The 21,182-nt window shown below is 35.4% G+C and overlaps 1 protein-coding gene across 1 annotated transcript in view; it reads right to left on the bottom strand.

Moving 5' to 3' along the window:
* Positions 1-3,054: 3,054 nt before the first annotated feature.
* LOC132132683 (pappalysin-1-like) overlaps positions 3,055-21,182 on the bottom strand; it is a 115,196-nt gene continuing 97,068 nt past the window's right edge. Inside the window, exons 21-23 of the mRNA XM_059545161.1 lie at positions 15,703-15,774; positions 13,445-13,543; positions 3,055-4,837 (exon numbers count right to left, since the gene is read on the bottom strand). Coding sequence (XP_059401144.1) covers positions 4,733-4,837; positions 13,445-13,543; positions 15,703-15,774 — 276 coding nt within the window. The 3' untranslated portion in view covers positions 3,055-4,732. The remainder of the gene's footprint in view (positions 4,838-13,444; positions 13,544-15,702; positions 15,775-21,182) is intronic.

The raw sequence follows: 21,182 nt of genomic DNA, 5'->3' as shown, positions 1-21,182 counted from the left end.
CAGACATGGCCAGCATCACCAAACACAAATGGGTTTTTGAATAACAGGCACAAAGACAAGAGAGTTGCAGGAGAATTTAGAACAGCGACTGAAATTAAAGGACACTTCAAGTACAACTCTTGATGCTGATGGAACTGTAATGCTGATGAACATGGTGCATTACTCAAATTTAAATAACTTTCATAAATGTATCTTGTTTAATGAAACTCTTTAAATATACAAGACACTTTTCACAACACTATTTACAACCGGTCAAGACATTTATATGAACCTGTAATAAAGATCTTTATACAATTCCATTAGTTTGTTCTCTTAAAGTTTGTCCACCATCCAACCAACATTTCAAATAAATATAAGTTGACTTTTTTGATGATTTGCTGTGCGCATCCACATTTTGACGCCTGCACTAACATATTGGCAGGCCAAAAACAGGAATGTGTTTTCTTCAACTGTCCAATGCTATGCATGTGAGCTCAGAATTCTGGCCATTTAAGAGATATTGAATATGTTTGGTAAAATAATGGATTTTACCTACAGTACTGCAAGATATACCATGATTACACTCTTCTCTTGTGGGTACTGTCACAGAATAAATGTGCTGCATTAACAAACTATATGTTATAATAATAATAATAATAAATATATATATATATAATTATTATTATAACATTTATTTAGTGTCTCAACTGCATTAATGGCAATACATAAACTGAGATGTAACTGAATGACATTCTGTCTTTGAATTTTCTTCTTGAATCTAGTTTTTTATCTTTCATGAAAAAAAATAACAAGCATTGTATTTGTTCTTCAACAGGAGAAATCGATAAAAATAAAATAGTGTAAGAGCCCCAATAAACAAATTTTACACTTACAAGACCATTGTACAAATAACTTACATAAACAATAAAAAATATAACTTACAAAAGTATAACACTCTCAATAAATAGTTCTTCTATGTACAGTTTTATATGTTGTTAATATACGCAAAAAAACGAACATACCAAAATATGGAAGCCGTAAATATTACAGGCATGAGGTACAGCGAGAAATCCTATGGTGCATACAGTAGTGTCAAACAGCCCACTGGAAACTTCATTTAACAAACCAACAAACAATTTTAGACCTGTACGCTTTTAGACATCTAAAGCAAAGTATATATATATATATATATATATATATATATATTTGGCGTAATTGCACTCGGAGCTGGTTCTAGTGTTTTGGATTGCTGATTTGCACATAGTGATGGAGAAACCTATAATAAGTATGAGAGGAGTGAGAAAATGACTTGAAATGAAATGAAATGAATGAAAGGAAATAATCACAAGACCTGTCAGGAAATTGGCACTTTACTTGATGTCTGTGCTAATTTGGCGATGCGGTTTTGCTGTCCATTTTGGCAATAAATGCTGACTACTGTTATCTTGAGTACCGTTACATAATTTCAGGAAATAGCAACTTAATACATTGGTTCTCCCAAGAATATATAATAAACTAAATCTTTAATAATAATAATAATAATACATTATTATTATTATAAATATTGTACTCTTGTACTATTGTATTGTATATTGCATCGTATAGTTATTTTCACACACACACACACACACACACACACACACACACACACACACACACACACACACACACACACACACACACACACACATATATATATAGATAGATAGATATATAGAAATATAGATAGATATTTCTTTGGGTGCTGAAGTTTTCTTCATAATAATAATAATAATAATAATAAATCCTTCAAACTAACTCACAATATGAAAAAAAAAACCATACATATAAATTACCCATTTAGAGTCTTAATTTTTCCACTTTCAGAAACATAAATATTAAAGCCAGTTTTCCATGGTCCCAAAGACAGGACATATCAATCCAATAACATGTTTCCACATGTCACATTGCTCTGCAGTTTATGACAAAAACCAGATGTGAACCAACTGGAACCACAATTGCCATCAGTAATAATAATGCATATGATAATATCACACGGTAAAAAGGAAAATCAAAGATTACTAATTCCAAACACATATTACCTCATAAATTGTCCTGCCTCATGATAGAAGTGATTTTAAACTTTCGTCCAACGGGCTACCAAAAAAGTGCAGCAACTGAGATCATTAATACAAATACTGACCACTGGTACATTACTACTACATCTTGTTCTTCTTCCTCTTATTCTTCTATTTCATTTAATATTTTCTTTTGAAATCTAAATGACTGCACCTGTGCCACTACAAGCAAAATAAAAAATAAATTATTGACTTGAAATCTTCATGAAATCTTTATGCCACATACATTAGGACTCAATATATATATATATATATATATATATATATATATATATATATATATATATATATATATATATATATATATATATATAAACAAACAAACAAAATAAAATAAACATGATATGGTTGCCTGACTTTCTTCAGGTATTGTTTCTTTTTTTTTTTTCTTAATCATAATTGTCATAGTTGTTATAATTTAACTACCATACATCCACAATTGCACAAAGTGATGTCCATTTTTTTAAAAATTAGACAAAATAATCCTCAATGCTTTAGCATGTTTTCCATGCCAATAAAACATAAAATGCTCAAAGAGGCATTTTCTTCAGCCTTGGCCCGATCGCACTTCACAAACTTCAAGGAGAAGAGGAAAAACCTTAACAGAAATGTTTTGTGTTCAGTTTTTCTGCATAAGCATAATGTTTTGCAACTGGCAAGCTCTGCAAAACAGGAATATATATATATATATATAAAGAACAAATAAAACAAATTATATTGGCTGTTAAAGTTTATTTTTGTATGGATTAAGGAATATTCCACCCCAAAATAAACATTTGCTGAAAATGTACTTATTCTCAGACCATGCAAGATGTAGATGCGTTTGCATCATCATCAGATTTGGAAAAATGTATCATTCCATCACATGCTGACCAATTGATCCTCTGCAGTGAATGGGTGCAGTCAGAATGAGAGTCCAAACAGCTGATAAAATCATTTCAATAATCCACAAGTACCACACAAAGATGGCATCCATTCATTGCAGAGGATTAATCGCTGAGCAAGTGATGCAATGCTAAATTTCTCCAAATCTGATGAAGAAACTAACTCAATTACATACTGGATGACCTGAGGGGAGAAATGGTCAGCACATTTTCATTTTTGGGTGAACTATTTCTTAGTAATAAATAATGATTAAAGTGATTTTTTTCCTTCTCTCACTTACTCTGATTGTGTATATAAAGTCATTCCAATTACACTGAAGCTAAATTAAATTATTTTAAGGTTTTTTGGCAAAAACACATACAAGTGGTTAAAACATTGGCACATGTGCAGTAAGTTACCCTTAAAAACGTTTTTGACTGGCAACAGATTCAATGAGATTCAATGGTTTTGTGTGAGCAACACACCAAAGGTTAAGCTGGTTTTACTTGCTGAAAAGCTTCCTTTCCATCAGAGCACACATATACTGTATATTCCATGTTTGCTGTCAGATTGAAGTATGACACCTTTGGACGTCACACTACACTTTTCTGTGAATAATCAATTTAAATTAAATCTCTTCCTCACACAAGACCTGCATTGCTTCAGAAGACTTGTATGGAATACTTTTATGGATAAGAAGTTCTTATTTTATGATTTTTTAAAGCATGTTCATACACATACACACACACACACACACACACACACACACACAGAAGTGTGAGTAAGTGATAGAGTTTTAGGGTGAACTAAGCATTTACGTAAAATAAAAGGTTTATGATCTCTACATTCAGGAATTTGTGTCTATTTTGTATTTGGACTAGACGAGTTACGATTCAGCACTGGCTGAGCTGTAATAGGAGGTCTTTTGTCTTGATGGGTAAATTGATCAGAGGTAAGTGTTAAGGCAGACTGAAGACACACTGGATCATGGCCTGCATATACCTGTTGTCTGTTGTTTGACTAATTAGCAGCAATCGTAGCAGCAACAAAAGCAGCCATGCTAAATTTATATAATAACTAGTTCATTCTTACCGTATATATGCTCGGATCTGTCGGAGTGCATTTTAAATGAAACTTAATTCACAATTATTTTGTAACAGAACGTAAATAGTGGGTGACAGGATCTGCAGCCATTCCCCATTGCGCATTTATATTTGATAAATTTGTTTCATTTCAGAAACATTCAAATAATTGCTGATTAGTCTTTAAAATCAGCCTGTGATTGCTATCCAGCCAATCGTACCATCCTTTTTTTGGGACGCAGTCTGTTTCCGTAGGGACACGAGACACAGTTGAGGGTTGAAACGCCATGCAACGTCTTCCTGGGATGACTGAGGTCACATTTGATAAAAACTAAAACAAATCAAGCCCCCTAAATGGCTTAGAGAGTACATCAGTGGCAAGTTGTTTCTTCTTTTTCTGGCTTTGGTCAAATCAGTAAGTTTCATTCGAGATGCCTAGCTTTAATTTTTCTTCATTTTTTGGAGGGTTCGTGAGTGATCTACAGATGGCATAAACAAACCAGCTTTGGTCCTTTGTGGGGACTTGGCATTTGAGATCCTTTTTCAAATGTACTGTAAGAGATAACAGGTAGACTTAGACATGGAAATGATGATCAGCTATAAGAAGAGAGGTACAACTGTGAAGCAGCAGCATTTCTGGAAAGAATATCTGATCCTATCCCAGTCCGCACACCGGCTTGGTGGAGCGTTTTAACCAAGTGAGTGCAAGTGCTCGCCCTTTCGGTTCTCCAAGGCGTTTGGGTCCCGGCAAGCGCACTCTCTTCGGATGTCACAAGACATGGGAAACGGAATCACCTTGAAGGAGAAAAGAAACAAGTTAAAGCATACAAACCAAAAGGTTTGGAGTACACCCTTAAAATAAAGGTCCCTCAAGGGGTTTTACAATGAGGTCATCGAAACGGGTGTCCAAACCAATTTCTGGAAGTTCCACTGACCTGCAGAGTTCAGCTTCAACCCTAATTAAAAACACTTGAACCAGCTAATTAGGGTCTTCAGACTCACTAGAAACTTCCAGGTAAGTGTGTTGGAGATGGTTGGAGCTAAACTCTGCAGGACACTGGACCTCCAGAACCTCTGCCATAAAATGACCATTTTTGGTTGACCAAAGAACCAACCAGTGAACATATCTTAAAATAACCTTTTTTTTCTTCTTTTTCAAGTGAAGAACATTTTAATAATACGAAGAACTCTTTTGTACTATTTATGGGATGGAAAGATTTATGGATGATAAAGAGTCATTGATTCCAACAAAGATCCTTTATTTTTAAGAACGTAACAACAGCTTGCATCATTGGTCATGATGTCTAGATTTGTCAATGCCTGGAAAAATTGATGAGCCCCTTAGAAGGATTGAAAATAGAATTTGAATGTTGTTTGGCACTTGACGTCACAATTGAATGTTGGCAGTGCGTCACTGACACCAGATGCTGCAATGTAGCCTCCCTCGGGAAGGGCCTCAGCTGCTTTTCAAGATAAAATGCATCTCCAGTCGCTCAAAACTAGTACCATATGTTCAGTTCACATTTGCAAATTCACGTAACCATTCATCTTAGCCTCAGTGGCTGAGTGATTAGTTCATGACATGAATTCACATGCTAATTTATCTTGGTGCGTAACAAAGTGGATTTTCTAATTCATAGCATCGATTATGGAGTATTTTCCTGCCTTTTATACCTGAAAACAGATGAGGGTTTGAGTCAAGGCCAAAGTGGAGGCACTTCAGTATGAAATCTGACTCTATGTTGATTCCCTTGATCAATGCAAGCACTTTTCATGTTCATAATGTGCATTTTACTGTAGCTCATTTTAACAGAATATTGTGATTAAGTTAATGTGATTATGCTCCTAATTGGAATGGCATTAATTGTTAAGTATGTAGAGTACTGCCATTACAAATAATCTTAAAGCTTCTTTTATGAAACCACCACAGTGTACAAAACAATTTCCCTGGCTACAAGATGAACACTGAAATTAATATTACAATAATATTTCATTTCACGATGGTCATCTTCACTACAATCATCATCTGGAAGATGATGCCATTTGGATTATGAAAGAAGAGACAGCGAGTCTGTAGTGTGATATGAGAGTCATGTAACTAGGGCCGGTTTCAGTTACCTGGAGGAATGGACTGATATACAGTTCTTCCATGGACGAAAGTGAATATTAGAATACAAAATGCTAATATTGAAACTCTAGATGGTGCAGGCCGATATGTTCTAACTCAGTCTGATTTAATTACATCATCAATCACATGGCGCAGATGATTGTCTTCTTTTCACATCAAAGCCAATAAGAGCTCAGTATTCAAATACTTGGCTAGAGATTGCTGTAGCAGTAGCCGCGCTTCAGAAACCCTCCACCTTCCCCAGCTCCACCTGTATAGATCTCCTATTGAGTAATTTATTGTATGTTATATATGGGGGATGTTTCATAAATGATATGTACATAGCAGCAGTATTCCTTACTTGCTCACAGCAGCATGTATTTGGATTTATTGGCATAAGCAAATCTCAGCACAATTTTAATACTATAATCTATCATATTTGTAATTTTAGTACTTCAGCTTATTTCAGCAAGTTGGAAAGTGAATATTTCTTTTTTTTAGTTTTTCTTTTCTTTAAGTTTAAATTTTTTATCTAATTTTATATTGCATTAATTTAATTATTAATGGTATATCACCCAGTTTTGCTTCTAAAACTAAAGTAAGGATGTATAGATATGTGCGCTGGCTAACAAGAAAGAGAAAAAAATGATGAAGAAAAAGCTTTTTGTAATGTGAGAGCGCAGTCCTCCAGATGGAAATGTGAAATGTATTTCTAATTAATGAAAACAAAACATGTTTGTGTGAGCAGAACTTAAGTCTCTCCAGAGCCACTTACCTGTGAAGCTTTTACAAGCATGAACCGGACACATATCAAAACCAGCAGTCATTGCCCTGCATGCTATTTCCTGTTCAACCGTGTGCCTTCCCTCTCATTTGAACACATTCATTTTGTTAAGTTTACTGAAAGAAAGAAAGAAAGAAAGAAAGAAAGAAAGAAAGCGGTGCGCCAACTAAAGCTGTTTCGGCTGCTTTTTTTCAGCAGGCAATTGTTATTGAGAACCCAGAAGGTGGTGAACACTTCCATTTTTTCCTCTAGTACTTTACAATCTCTTTCTCAGACTTCCCCTTCCCCTTCCTTCCATCTCACAACATGCAACCTTTAACATTTCTCAATTAGCACCCTCTCCTTATCTCACCATTGGACTAAGATGTGGGTGACAAATTTGCCATGGTTTCCTCTGCCCTTGACCTTTAGGGTGGCGGGACCAGCTGCCACATCTGGGGCTCGTCGATGGTGACTGGGAATGTCAGCATGGGGCAGAGGCCAGTTCAGAACACACACATGCATTCCCTGACAGACCATGTACGTCATGGCACATGACCCCCAACCTCTGTAGAGGGCATGCATGTGTCATATTGCAGTTGAAGGGAAATAGTATGAGGGGGCTGGGGATCGGTGCACAGACAGAGCACTTCAAAACACACCACAGCTTCCTCTACTTTTCATATTGGTCTTGTAGCCTTGCCTTGATCTGTAACCACATATTATTTATTAATGTTTTAAGTTGTCAAATGTATATAGACTTCAGTTAGGATAATGATATATACTTGGACGAAAAATAGGTTATTCTGATTATTCATATTGGTCTAGATGATGTATTTACAACAAGTGGATAGTCTTCCACTTTCCTTCAGTCTTAGCTTCGATAGAGGAAACATTTTTGAGGAAGTCTCGAAACTCTCTCACCCTCATTGTTGCTGCAGAAACAGCAATCTTGCCCCAATCTTGCATGGCTGGCATTTCATTGCCACTTTTCCCTTAAACAGCCAAGATTAAAGGAAAGAATTTGGAAAACTGAAAAGCTAATTTGGAGATATGGCTTCTTAGCCATAAACTTTGCAGGGCAACCAACATGCGTTGATAATTATGTCTTATAAAAAGGTAGGAGACACACATTTACTACAGCCACGACTGCGGGTTGGCCTCCGGAGGAGTTTCCCCTTTACATTTATTTTTTGGCAGGGTATTGAGAGTTGGGAATGCAAACAAGAACCTACTGGATTCGTGTTGTCCCTCAGTTATCTTAAAAGGCCACAGAGAGTCTGAATTTGGTGGTTTGATTATTTTATGAATAATATTAAATAAGTAACTTTTCATTCAAATAAAAAAAAATAAAAAAATAAAACAGGTTTCTAATTATTTGACCTTTTTACAATGTTCTAACTGCACCCTTAAAAAAAGAGTTTTGATCCACTTCAGATATATATATATATATATATATATATATATATATATATATATATTAGAATTACAGACGAAGAATTACATTTCTACACCTGTGTACACATGATTTAACGATCTAGTATCAAGTCCAGTATCCAGTGTTTGCAGATAAAAGAGAACTTTAATGCACTTTAAATTACAATAGCCAAAATGAAAAAAGATTTAATGGCTAGTTTAAAGTTTAATGGTTAGGGTATTGTTGAAACCTCTAACCTTCCATTTGATCAAAAGTAAAATTCATAAGCGAGGTGAAACTGCTCAGCTAACATTTCAAGGTTAAGTCTTTCTAAATCACCGACCCTGAGAGCTTAAAATAATCAAAAACATAACTCTGGACTAAATCTCCCATCCTCTGCCAGAAAGGAATCTCTTGTAAAGAAAACCAAAGGCTCTCTCTTTCATTGCTCTAATATGCCCACTGGCCTCCTTCCTCATGCCAACAGCTTGTAGTGATTAGTAAAGCATCCTGCTGTGACTTGAGATTCAGTTTGACTCGCACCTTCAAAGTCCCTGACAGGAATAATACACAGCTAGTCATCCAGAACATCTTAATACGCAAACCCTTCAGAGAACATGACGGGGAGCTGGGATAAAGTGAGCACGACAGGGTGAGATAAGGCATCTACAGGCATCATGGCCAAAGAGTGGTCCTAAAGAGAGACAGATCTCACTGCAGGCATTGCTGGCACCACTTTGTTTTTGTGTGCTTTGTCATTATTGTTGCGAAAATGGCCAAGAGTCTGGCTGAGTCAACAATAACTTTTTCATTAATAGAGTCATGGAAGACCAAAAATCAGTCTGTTACTTCATAAAGCTATGACTTCTGAAGACTATGTATTTATTTCTGTATTATGAAGATGTTTCATATAATGAAATATTTTTGTATAAAAGAACCAGGTGAAGAGTTCTACATGAAATAATAATAATCATAATAATAAAAATGTAACCAGCATACATGTGTAGAAAGACAAGAGGAAAAGGAAATGAACAGATTTTGGAGTATCGCTTGTATTTTGTGCGAGATGATGCATTGTACCATGGTGGTTAAGCAGCGATTTGTTGTACATAAGACACCTCAGAATGGTTCCAGCATCTAGATTCACATAACTGCACATGAACATAACTTTCTGTGCCATCTGTCTTGAAAATATAAGACTTTTGTATACTGAAGGTTTGTGAAACTCAACTTAGCAGTGTAAGTTTGATTGGTTTTGTGGTAGTTACTGTACCTTACTCTAAGCTCGGCTGCCACATTTACCTACAGCACCTGTGGCTTTTTGAAACTTTGAATCAATTGAACCAATTGCTTCGGGAAAGAAAAATCACTTTCCCGATGTTCTTGAAATGCCCACTGAGCAGAACAGTGTAAATGCAACAAAATTTTTACAACATTTTGAAACAAGACATAACATACTGTACATAAACAAGCCTTGTTGACTGACACCATGTGATTTCGGATGTTTGACGCACTGTCCAAATCTGGGAATGATCACACATGGTGTACACATAGATTAGCCATAGATAATTGGATAATTCTTTCCATATATTTCTACTGTATATAATCCTAGTGTAGCACTGATTTAAAATAAACAAATATTTGGGCTGACAACCCAATCTATATTGGTGCAATATTCAACCAACTGTCATTTTTAACCCAGCAACTGGCTAAATGAAAACCTCGCTCCATACACAGATCCTGCCGTAATTTCTGTCAATGCTGTTTCTAATGAAATCTCCCCAATCGATCTAAACCTCAAGTATGTTGCTACTCTACTGTGATTTTCAGTATGAAACTCTCAACCCTCAACTGTTCTTGAGATAAATGAAAATCAGGTGGTGAGGTTACAAAAGTTTGTTGTGGGGATGACCAGGAGTACATTTACAGGGACAACAAACAGTCACACACTATCTCAAGTAATCATCTCATCAAAATACTCCAGGAATGTCACAGAGAAGTGCAATTTGAAATCAGAGGCTCATAACAAAGCAGACCGCTGCTTATATGTGCGCTAATGTGTGAACTCCATTGATCTGCACTTGTATTTGTGGCCATGCCTAGGAAATGTATGAATGAGTTTGGGAATTTGAACAGATGAAGATAATGTGGTGCACATTGGGAACAAATAAATGGATGTGATGATACTCCTGGAGCCAACAGTCAGATTACCTACAGTACAACTCCGGCAATCCATCAATCTCAATATGACTCAATATGATGACTCTTCCCCAAACTCTAGCTATTTCCAGAGACAGCATGTTTTGCAAATCCCTTCTGATATATATTAAGCTACATAAAGCAAACTGATGCTGTTATGAAGCAATGCCATGCAACCAAAAAGATCTAGATCATCAAAAGATGACTTTATCCCCGTCCCTCTGACAAACTGTATGATATACGGTACTATTGGGATGAAGGAGGCATCAGCAATCTGGCTTATGGTTTCAGAATAATTTAACTTTCTATCAACACTGGCGCATGGTCAACCCCAGCTGAGATCTCTGTCTGCTCAATGACGTAGGCTGTATATTGTAAAATTCCCAAAAAAGCATCCTCTAGTAGACTGGATTCAATGAATAATCACCGTTCATACACTCACAATCGGACTATTTGCCAAATATTTAAGACGATGACAGTGCAAGACAAGGAGAAGAAAAGAAACAGCTCAGAAAAAGAAAAATAATTGCTAAGTCTGCTAAGTAACCTCATGTATGGGCACATGAGATGATAAAGCACAAAGCTGACCAGGCAAAAAAAGAGAGCCAAGTATGGTGACCCATACTCGGAATTCGTGCACTGCATTTAACCCATCCAAAGTGGACACACACACACAGCATTGAACACACACCGTGAACACACACCTGGAGCGGTGGGCAGTCATTTATGCTGCAGCAGCTGGGGAGCCTTGCTCAAGGGCACCTAACTCGTGGTATTGAGGGTAGAGAGAGCGATGTGCATTCACTACCCCAACCTACATCTCCTGCTGGCCCAAGACTCGAACTCACAACCTTTTGGATTATAAGTCCTACTCTCTAACCATTAGGCCACAACTTTCCCCCAGTGTTTCTAGCAGACCGATCTCAAATATGCAACACCATAAACGCTGATATCCAGTGAGAAGCGCTTCAATTTGCCACAAAATTTTTATTACAAAACCAAATTGTCTTTGTGATTTAAACTAGTTTAACCCTTGTGTGTCAATTTTAAAAAAGTTACTCTGAGGTCCTTAGAGGGCAAAAATGTCTATGTCATATAATTGTTATAAAAACGTTGAAGTTTGGGAGTACAGTTTAGTTTCATTTTAAAAATACCAATGTCAAATCAATGTTAAAGTAAAAAGCTTTTAAAATGTGAAACAAACAATCAAAAAAAAGTTATGGAGGTTTTACTTTATGAAAACGATTTACAAGCAATTGTCTTTTTAATAAGATTTACATTTTACAAAACGAGTTGAACTCAAAAATTGCTACTAAAAAAGGTTTTGTTCCATATTTGATATAAATGAATAAATTTAGTAAAAAAAATTATAAAAATAAAAATAAAATAAATATGTCTCTCAAACATGCACTTTTTATTATTATTATTATTATAATTATTATTATTAGTAAACATTCAAACCGCACTCTGAGACTATAGCTGCATAATTTATCCAATTGGATCTATAATACAGCAAAAGCAGGAAACAGGAAAAAATTTGTTTTTGCTTAATCTAATACACACTTGTGCCAACCTTTTTGGACAAGTGTTACTACAGTAAAACCATTTACCATGGTATACCATGGATCTACCACTGTAGCCATGCTTTTTCGGCAGAAATATGGTATATTCAAATTAAATGTCTTCATATCAATATAAACATCATATTCATAATAATTCATAGTAAATATTAATTATTATTATTGTAAATTGCATTAAATGTATGAAAGTGGTTAAGGAATATAATTGCAGTATTTATTATACTAAATGAATTTTTATTTCATCGTTTTGTAGAAAACATAGACAGCAAATGATTTATATTATGGTGAATTTCCCTAATGGTAATTTTCTACAATAGTCCTTAGTCTTACTGTCAGAATATTTGTTTATTTATTTGATTTGATTTTTATTTACTTTAAATGTATTTACAATTTTTTTTCATGCATAGTTAATGAATGTACATTTACAATCTATGCCCCCCAACTCAAGCTCAAAATATTTAATATTATTAGTAACATATGTATTTATGAAATGCAATAATTAAAATAGTAATTTATGATCATAATTTTATGAATATTGCTACTGCTTAGAAATTTTCGTCTGGAGCCCTGTTTAGTCTTCGCACAGAATGTAAAATGATGAAGCATCACTGCCAAATCTAAGTAATTTGATATTTAATATACAGCTGTGTGGATGTGAAACCAGAAACCAGGCAATTGTTAAAATGTTTTATCAGTTGTTGTGGCTGGTTCCATCATTTTAAATATGAAATGAATGTATGTCACTTTATATGAACAGGAAAAAAATAAATAAATACAATTCTAATTTTGGCTGTTGTCTGTCACCTGCTTAAAACTACAAGAGAGAAAGGATGACATACAATTTTTTTTTTTTTTTTAGGAGCAGGTTTATCTGAATTAGTTTATACCATAATACAATAAAATAAATCTAAACTGGAATTCAGTCCATGACCAATTGTGCAAATGAAAGGGGAACAAAGTGGAATAACTGCGTGCCACTAATCTGGCGGACATGGGTAAATCTAGGGATTCGTTTCTCAGAAGCGGTCATCGTAACAACTTGATACTTTGCAAACACATTTTTGTTTCCAGGCATACTGATAAATACCTGTGTATCCTGAGTCCAATAAATTATGTAAAGGCAGCCAATCAGATTAGAGCTTGCCAGAAAGTGATTTCCATTCTTGTGTGCAATACGAGTCAGATGGTCAGTGCATGGTAACATCTAGAATCTAATGCTCGTCAGTGACTTTCATCTCTAAATTTAGTCAGTCTTGGTAAGGTTTTGAATTTAGACATACATAATGGATGCATGAAATATATAACTGAAGAAAAACATTGCAGACATGAACGGTACCTTCTTAGTCTTTACAGTGGAATGGCAGCAGTCACCTCCATCATAGCTGCAGTAGGCTCTGTTGTTGATTGCATCACAGTAATTGTCACCCATGAAAGGCTAAGATAAAAACAGAAAGAGAACTCTTTCTGAGCACCACTAACAGGAGAAATAGAGAGACAATTGTCTACTAATATGATGAAAGCAGCAGTTTTGCCAACCCAATTATATTCAGTGCTTCATTGCCTCTAGGCTTATATGTCATGAGTGTGGCCAAGAAAGAAAAAAGAAAGAAAAGAAAAGAAAAGAAAAGAAAAGAAAAGAAAATAAAAGAAAAGAAAAAATAAATTAAACCGTGTTTTGGTAAACGCTTATAAGTCATGACTATGACAAAAAGAAGAAATAATCGAATACTAATTAAAATTTATGATTTGGTTAATTGAACTCAATTGAGTTGATTGTGTTAAAAACATATATATATATATATATATATATATGTATGTATGTATGTATGTATGTATGTATGTATATATATCACATTTATATGTTTTTAACACAATCAACTCAATTGAGTTCAATTAACCAACTCATAAATTTATGATTCATATATATATATATATACACACACAGTATATATCATATATATATATATATATACACACACAGTATATATCATATATATATATATATATACACACACAGTACAGACCAAAAGTTTGGACACACCTTCTCATTCAAAGAGTTTTCTTTATTTTCATGACTATGAAAATTGTAGAGTAACACTGAAGGCATCAAGGGCTATTTGACCAAGAAGGAGAGTGATGGGGTGCTGCGCCAGATGACCTGGCCTCCACAGTCACCGGACCTGAACCCAATCGAGATGGTTTAGGGGTGAGCTGGACCACAGACAGAAGGCAAAAGGGCCAACAAGTGCTAAGCATCCCTCGGGGAACTCCTTCAAGACTGTTGGAAGACCATTTCAGGTGACTACCTCTTGAAGCTCATCAAGAGAATGCCAAGAGTGTGCAAAGCAGTAATCAAAGCAAAAGGTGGCTACTTTGAAGAACCTACAATATGACATATTTTCAGTTGTTTCACACTTTTTTGTTATGTATATAATTCCACATATAATTCCACATGTGTTAATTCATAGTTTTGATGCCTTCAGTGTGAATCTACAATTTTCATAATCATGAAAATAAAGAAAACTCTTTGAATGAGAAGGTGTGTCCAAACTTTTGGTCTGTACTGTATATATATATAAATTATGACAAACAGGCAAAATTAGGTTAGTGATAAAAATATAAATGATGAGATACTAATTAATAATTATTAGAAAAAAGTCTCATAAAAGTAAATGAATTGTTAATTACAAGATAAAAAGTCAAAATTATGTGGTCATGCATCATAATTATGAGATAAAGTCAGAATAAAAACAGTAAGTCATAATTATAAATAAAAAAGTTAAAGCTATGTTATACTAAATCAGAATAATGGGATTAAAAAAGTACAATATGGTAAGACACTAAATCAAAATTATGAGGATAAAAAGTTCAAATGATGAGATACAAAGTCAAAATCATGAGACTGGCTTTGCCATAATATATATATATATATATATATATATATATATATATATATATATATATATATATATATATATACATTTTTAATTATATATTTAATACTTATTATATACTTAATATTTCATAGTTACAACTTTGTTTCTTATAATCTTGACTTTTAAAATTTAAATTGCTAAATCAAAATTATGAGATATAACTGTGACAGTAATATAATTATGATAGAAAGCCTTAGTTTAGTTTAATCAGTCTTACAACTTAGTTTCTCTCACTTTTAACTTTTTATCTCATAATTATGTTTTACCAAAGCATTATTTTATATGTGGCAGGAATTGGTGAACTGAACCTTTTTTTTTTGTCAGATCCCTTCTTATCAAACAAGAAAGGGCATGTATGGTGTAGGTGAGAGTTACTTAAACATTTGTAGATATACCAGTCTGTACTAGAAACATATCACACCAAATGACAGGTATCGACAAGCACAGAGGGGAAAACAGAAAGATAGGAGGAGCACTGAACATCACAGTCACTTAGACATGTACTGACTTTAGAGTAGAGATCCTCTACATCTTCATCTTCATAAATCTTCTTGGGCCTCTGCAAATGGAGGTCAAGGCAAGAGTTTGCCAATGAGGCAGGGGAAGACAGGATAGAGAGCCATTTGAGAGGATATGGACATTTGTCCGGATGTCTTACCTCACATCCTTTTATGCAGTGCAGGACTTCCGGATGGGGGTACCACTTCAGGCCCATGGTGCAAACTATGTGCTGAAAAGAGGAACAAAAGAAAGTGGTTTTCAGAAAGACATGAAGAACATGCAATTTTGATGCACGATTGCCATCACAAAGTCAGGACCAATCCTTGTGTTTGCGTCTAAAAATTGAAGCACAATGGCGCTCAGTTACTGTAATTATTCTGTTCCCTCCACATGCTAACCACAAAAAAAAGGGAACTCATCCAAATTCAACACCTTATGAAACATGTATAATTGTGTGACCACATAAGTTATGACTGTTTCCAGCATCTAGTTAAGGTGAGATATTATAGGTGTTGTACAGAGAGAGACATGTTCACGCAGATAAGCACACGCTCTCATGAAAATAAATACATAAAAATCTCCAGTGAGGCTGACTTGAGGCATGCCAAAAGTAAAGGACTCTCTGACCTCCACAGATCCCAAACAATCCCTGTCCCAGTAACACGCACAAAACACCTGCATCTTCTCATGCCATATCCACTGCTCCGCTGCAAACTAAGGTATTTCATGCCAGTAAGCAAATCAATGCAAACAAATAAAAACAAAGAAATAAATAAATAGTGACACTGAACATGAAGGAACAGAAAACATTGAAGAACTTCACACAGCTGAGAAGGGTTAAATATAGCGCTAATACACAAGCAATGTAATAAATGAAGAATACTGTTGTAAGAATTAGCATACGGATCACTTTATTAGATTTACTCAAGAGGAACCCCTATTTGTTGTCTTTTATTGCACATTCCTTTCTTAATGTGAATAATTCCCCAGTGCACTTTATTATTATTATTATTATTATTTTAGCAATCTTTAATTACAACAGCGAACTTCCTGTTTGAATGACATAATAAATCCCCAACTATTAAATGGAACCATATTATAGTTTAGCGTGTTTTAGACCCACATAGTAGGACTTAAGAACATCTTTATATGTAATTTCATATACTGTATGTAATTTTGTAACTTATATTGTCTTTAAATATAGTTAAAGCACTGCTAAATGTACCGGCAAGCATATATGGTAAAGTATACTTTAATGTAATTTCTGTTTCAATTGTGTATTTAAATATACTGTATTTGTATAAATGTATACAAATATATTTATATTGAAGTATGAACTAAAGTTTATTTGAAATGACACATTTGTAATGCTGAAAATGCACTTTAGTACATTTAAATATTATGAACTTTAAATATATTAACACTAGTTAAACTTGTAATTAAGTACATGTACCTTAGTATGTTAGTCAGCACATCAAAACAACTGTCTGCAGAGCATGACAAACGATTATTAAAACATAATGATAAAATAATCTTTTGTCATGCGTTGTACTTTAAGCTTTTGATATGACATATTAGATATTAGATCAAATGCACTTTAAACAAAGTTAAGTTTACTCTCCTTAAGCACACTTTCCTGGACTTTTTTGTCATTAATATTATTAAAAAAAAAATAGATGATTAAACTTAGTGAACAATCTTTGAAGTTGGCTTGCAAAAGCCTAGCCTGAAAGTTAGAAGAAAATTATAAAAAGTTTAAAAAGGTTGAAAGTTTATATACACATATTTGATAGCACATTGCTAGCATGATTTAGCATCGGTGGCATCTATTTAATAATTTGAATTATTAAAAAAAAATACACTCAATAAGTCATTATTGCATACTGTTTTATAATGTATTACAATGTAATTGTAATTGCAGTAAGTGCCACTATTTGCATTAAGTAATTAGCAGAATATTCTGCTATTTTAACAGTATAAGTAGAACCTTAAGCTATTTGCACTCAGTGTAAATAGCATATGATATCACTAAAGATATTGCTATTTTCACTAAGTGTCACCTATTTGCTTGGAAATATGTCAGATTGCAGAAGAAAAAAGGCTTTTAACCATCCAGTATGGAGAAAAGCTTTAACAGAATTGTCCCAGACTGACTGGTCTTGTTGTATTTTCATCATTTAGTGGGAAAACTTACAGTACACTTATGAGAGAATCAGTCCTTCTGCAATAACTTGAGCTTGAGTGGTAAATAATGGTGACGTTCATTTATCAATTCTTACAGGGGTCTGAACCAACAATATTTTGGTTACTAGCCCAACATAAAGAGAGATTTTGCATGTAGCCATTTTTGGGGAACACGTTACACCCTGTTAGCCCGATTGACCTCACACCAATAAAATTCAGATCACTTTGTTTCCCTCAGACTAGCATTTCATCATCGTCTGAATAAGCGATATCCAATTAGATGTCCATGCTCTTTTCTGGCAAAGCACTCTCCCATAGCTCCCGAGATCACATTTAGCTCTCAGGCCTTTTAATAAAGGTTTGGTTTATTAATTAGAGGTTAATATTAGTACTCCTCTCAGTGGACCCAGTATGAACAACGACTCTCCAAAGTGACGCTGACATCACGTAAAAGGCCGCGTTCTGCCAAGACAGCCTAATGCATCAGCAAGTGCGCAGTAATTTTGCTGATGTCAGGGAAGCTAATAAGTGAGAAAACAAGAGGAGCATCTTAGTAGGTCAGTGATGAAACCTGAAACGAATCGCTCTCGAGGGCCGATTCATTGCGATAACTGATTCACGCAGCCAACAGCCTGACTCAGCAGGAAACATAACCATTGTGAGAATGGAAAATTAGGAACTGTACGGCCACCAAAGCTTCAGTCAGCTTGCAACTGCATTGTGCAATCGCCAGCTTGCTTTTCCACTTCCAGACCTTGGCCGGGTGTGGATTTATGGGATCTTCTCACTGCACTGGCCAACAAACACAGCACGACTATTAGCATTAGTGTAGGTGTCAGTCAGGGCAGCCCTGGATCCGGGAGTTACGGGACAGATCATGCCCTTGCTCGGTGTGCAGAATGGAACAGGTGCTGTGGAATTCAAACAGCATCGATTGACACAGGGTGGCTAGTGCTGAGAGAACAGTTATTGATCTCACCTCAGCCAACCCCCCTGGAACATTCCAGCCACATCGATTTGGCCTCCTCTTCCCCTCACACTCTGTCTCCAGACTCGAATTTCCACCCAGGGAAGATCATATCAATTACACAAATCAATCAGAAATGTGTTGTCTCATTTCTCTGTCGAAAACCGCCTGACTTGACACAAATGCCCATCTAAACACAACAGATGTGCGGGATGGCATTCAGTTCGAGCACAGTGAGTTTGTCTAGCATCTTCAATCAATTCTGAAATCCCCTCATTTTGAAGAGTTTAAAAAAAATTAAAATACTGTCATTTACTCACACTCATGTTGCTCCAAACCCATATGATTTTGGTTAATCCACAAAGCACAAATAAAGGTATTTTTTAATGAAACAAAAGAGTTTCTGTCCCTGCATTGAAAGTCCAGGAAACAAAAACTTGAGACCCCAAAAGGTCAAAAAGACATCGTAAAACATATTGATATGACTCAAGTAGTTTAATCCAAGTCTTGTGAAGAGATGGAATGAATTTGTATGATGAACAGATTTAATTTAGGCTTTTATATACTGATGGCACAAAAAGTTACCAACGCAGAATATATTATTATAAATGAAAATTAAATTTAGACTGTCAGTTGTTTGTGAACTAAATCTGCTGTAAAATGACATGTTCACTACATGGAATGCTTGAAAGTGGACATGTCTGAAAAGATTACATAATGTTAAATTGATGCAAATTAATGCCCATGCATCTTTACCACTGCCATAGCACATACTAGATTCATGTTTGCATATCATTGTATAGCCGCATATCATCACATCAACACATTATGCCCTTTGGTGTCTGTTTTTATATTGTATTTCTATATTTGCGAACACACATTTACACACCTTTTTTTTCTTTCAAATTTTATATAATAGGCTATATAGTATATTCTGTTACTTTCTCTTTTTACACACTTGAAATATAATGTATTATCAGTAGTATTTTTGGTATGTGATAAATTTTGGTAATAAAATATATTTCTTGCAAAATGAATAAACAATAATCAATCAGTACTTTCTACATTCTAATTAAGTGTATAAATGTAGTAGAAGTACTTGTGTACCTTTATTCAAGTAAAACTAAAAATGAGTACTTAATGCTTTTACTGGAGTAATATCTTATTATGATATCTGTACTTTTACTCAAGCACTTGATAGTGATATCTCATATATCTTCAAGACTTGAATTAAACTCCTCGTTTCGTAATGATTCAAGTTACGATGCCTTTATGACCTTTTTGGATATCAGGTTTTGCTTACCATAACTTTCAAAGGAGGAGCAAACCTCTCATATTTTTGTTTAAAAGTATCTAAATTTGGATTATGAAGATGAATCAAAGTTTAATGGGTTTGTAACAAAATGAGGTTGAGTAAATGATGTCAATATTTTAGTGATCTGTATCTTTAAGGACAGAATACACAACACAACTTTTGCCTATGTTTACAGTCTAGAGGAATCAGAGCAAGTCTGCAGACATCAGTTTAAAGTCAGAGTTTGAAGATTTATCAGAAAATTGCGTAGTGTATGATGGGCACACACTTCAGAATACAAATCTGTCCAGTCAAGTCACCTTTAGGGCTTTATAAAATACCGATTATTTCAAAGCAGCTACAGTGTTAAACAGGAAAAAACGTGGTGATACATCATTGAATCAGTGATATCATCATCCAGCTCAGTTCAGTTCTCTTCATATAGTGTCAGATAATATAAAACATGTTTGATATTTTCAGTTTCAAACACTGAACAGAATGCAACTTATATGGGGAACGTAAATGAGGATAATTGACACGAAACACCTGAACATGATGACACGATCAAGGGGAGAAGAATACAAGGGATGGAATTGAAAACAAACACAAAAGTCCATAAAGTTTGACATTTCAACCGCCTCCCGGAAGGCGCGACCCCGTGCCATAGAGAAGGAAGGAGACAGAGGGGATGGCAAAAGATTGGAACAAACAGAGGAGGATCAGGAGGTGGCCGGATGACCGGGAGGACCGGGAGGAGGATGATAAACAAAGTCCAGGGTGGTGATGACAAGAGGGAACCAGAGCAGGAGGAGGAGCCAGGAGGGACCCAGGCCACAGCCATGATGGTGGTAGTTGGTGGTGGAGCTGACAGAGGGAGGAGCCATGGTGGAGGAAGGGCAGACAACTCCAGGGGGCCAACTGATGGTGGCGGAGCAAGTGGGGCCTGAGGTGGAGCCTGAGAGCCAATAAGCCTGGGCAAAACAGAGGATCCAGAGAGCCAAGGCAGAGCAGATGGCGCCGGAGACCGAGGCAGGGGTGAAGGTGGAGCCAGAGAGAAGGATTAGCCTGACAGAGCCTGAGAGACGGAGGGATGAGGCGGAGACAGAGGAGTGGAGTCCCAGGGCGGCGGATGGTCGATGACAGACCAAGGCAGAGCCAGAGTGATAAGGGAGCACAGCAGAGCTGGTGTGCT

The sequence above is a fragment of the Carassius carassius genome, chromosome 4 (assembly GCF_963082965.1).
Source record: "Carassius carassius chromosome 4, fCarCar2.1, whole genome shotgun sequence".
NCBI lineage: Eukaryota > Metazoa > Chordata > Actinopteri > Cypriniformes > Cyprinidae > Carassius > Carassius carassius.
Note: the sequence above shows the minus strand (reverse complement) of the source record. Positions and strands in the feature narration are given on the sequence as shown.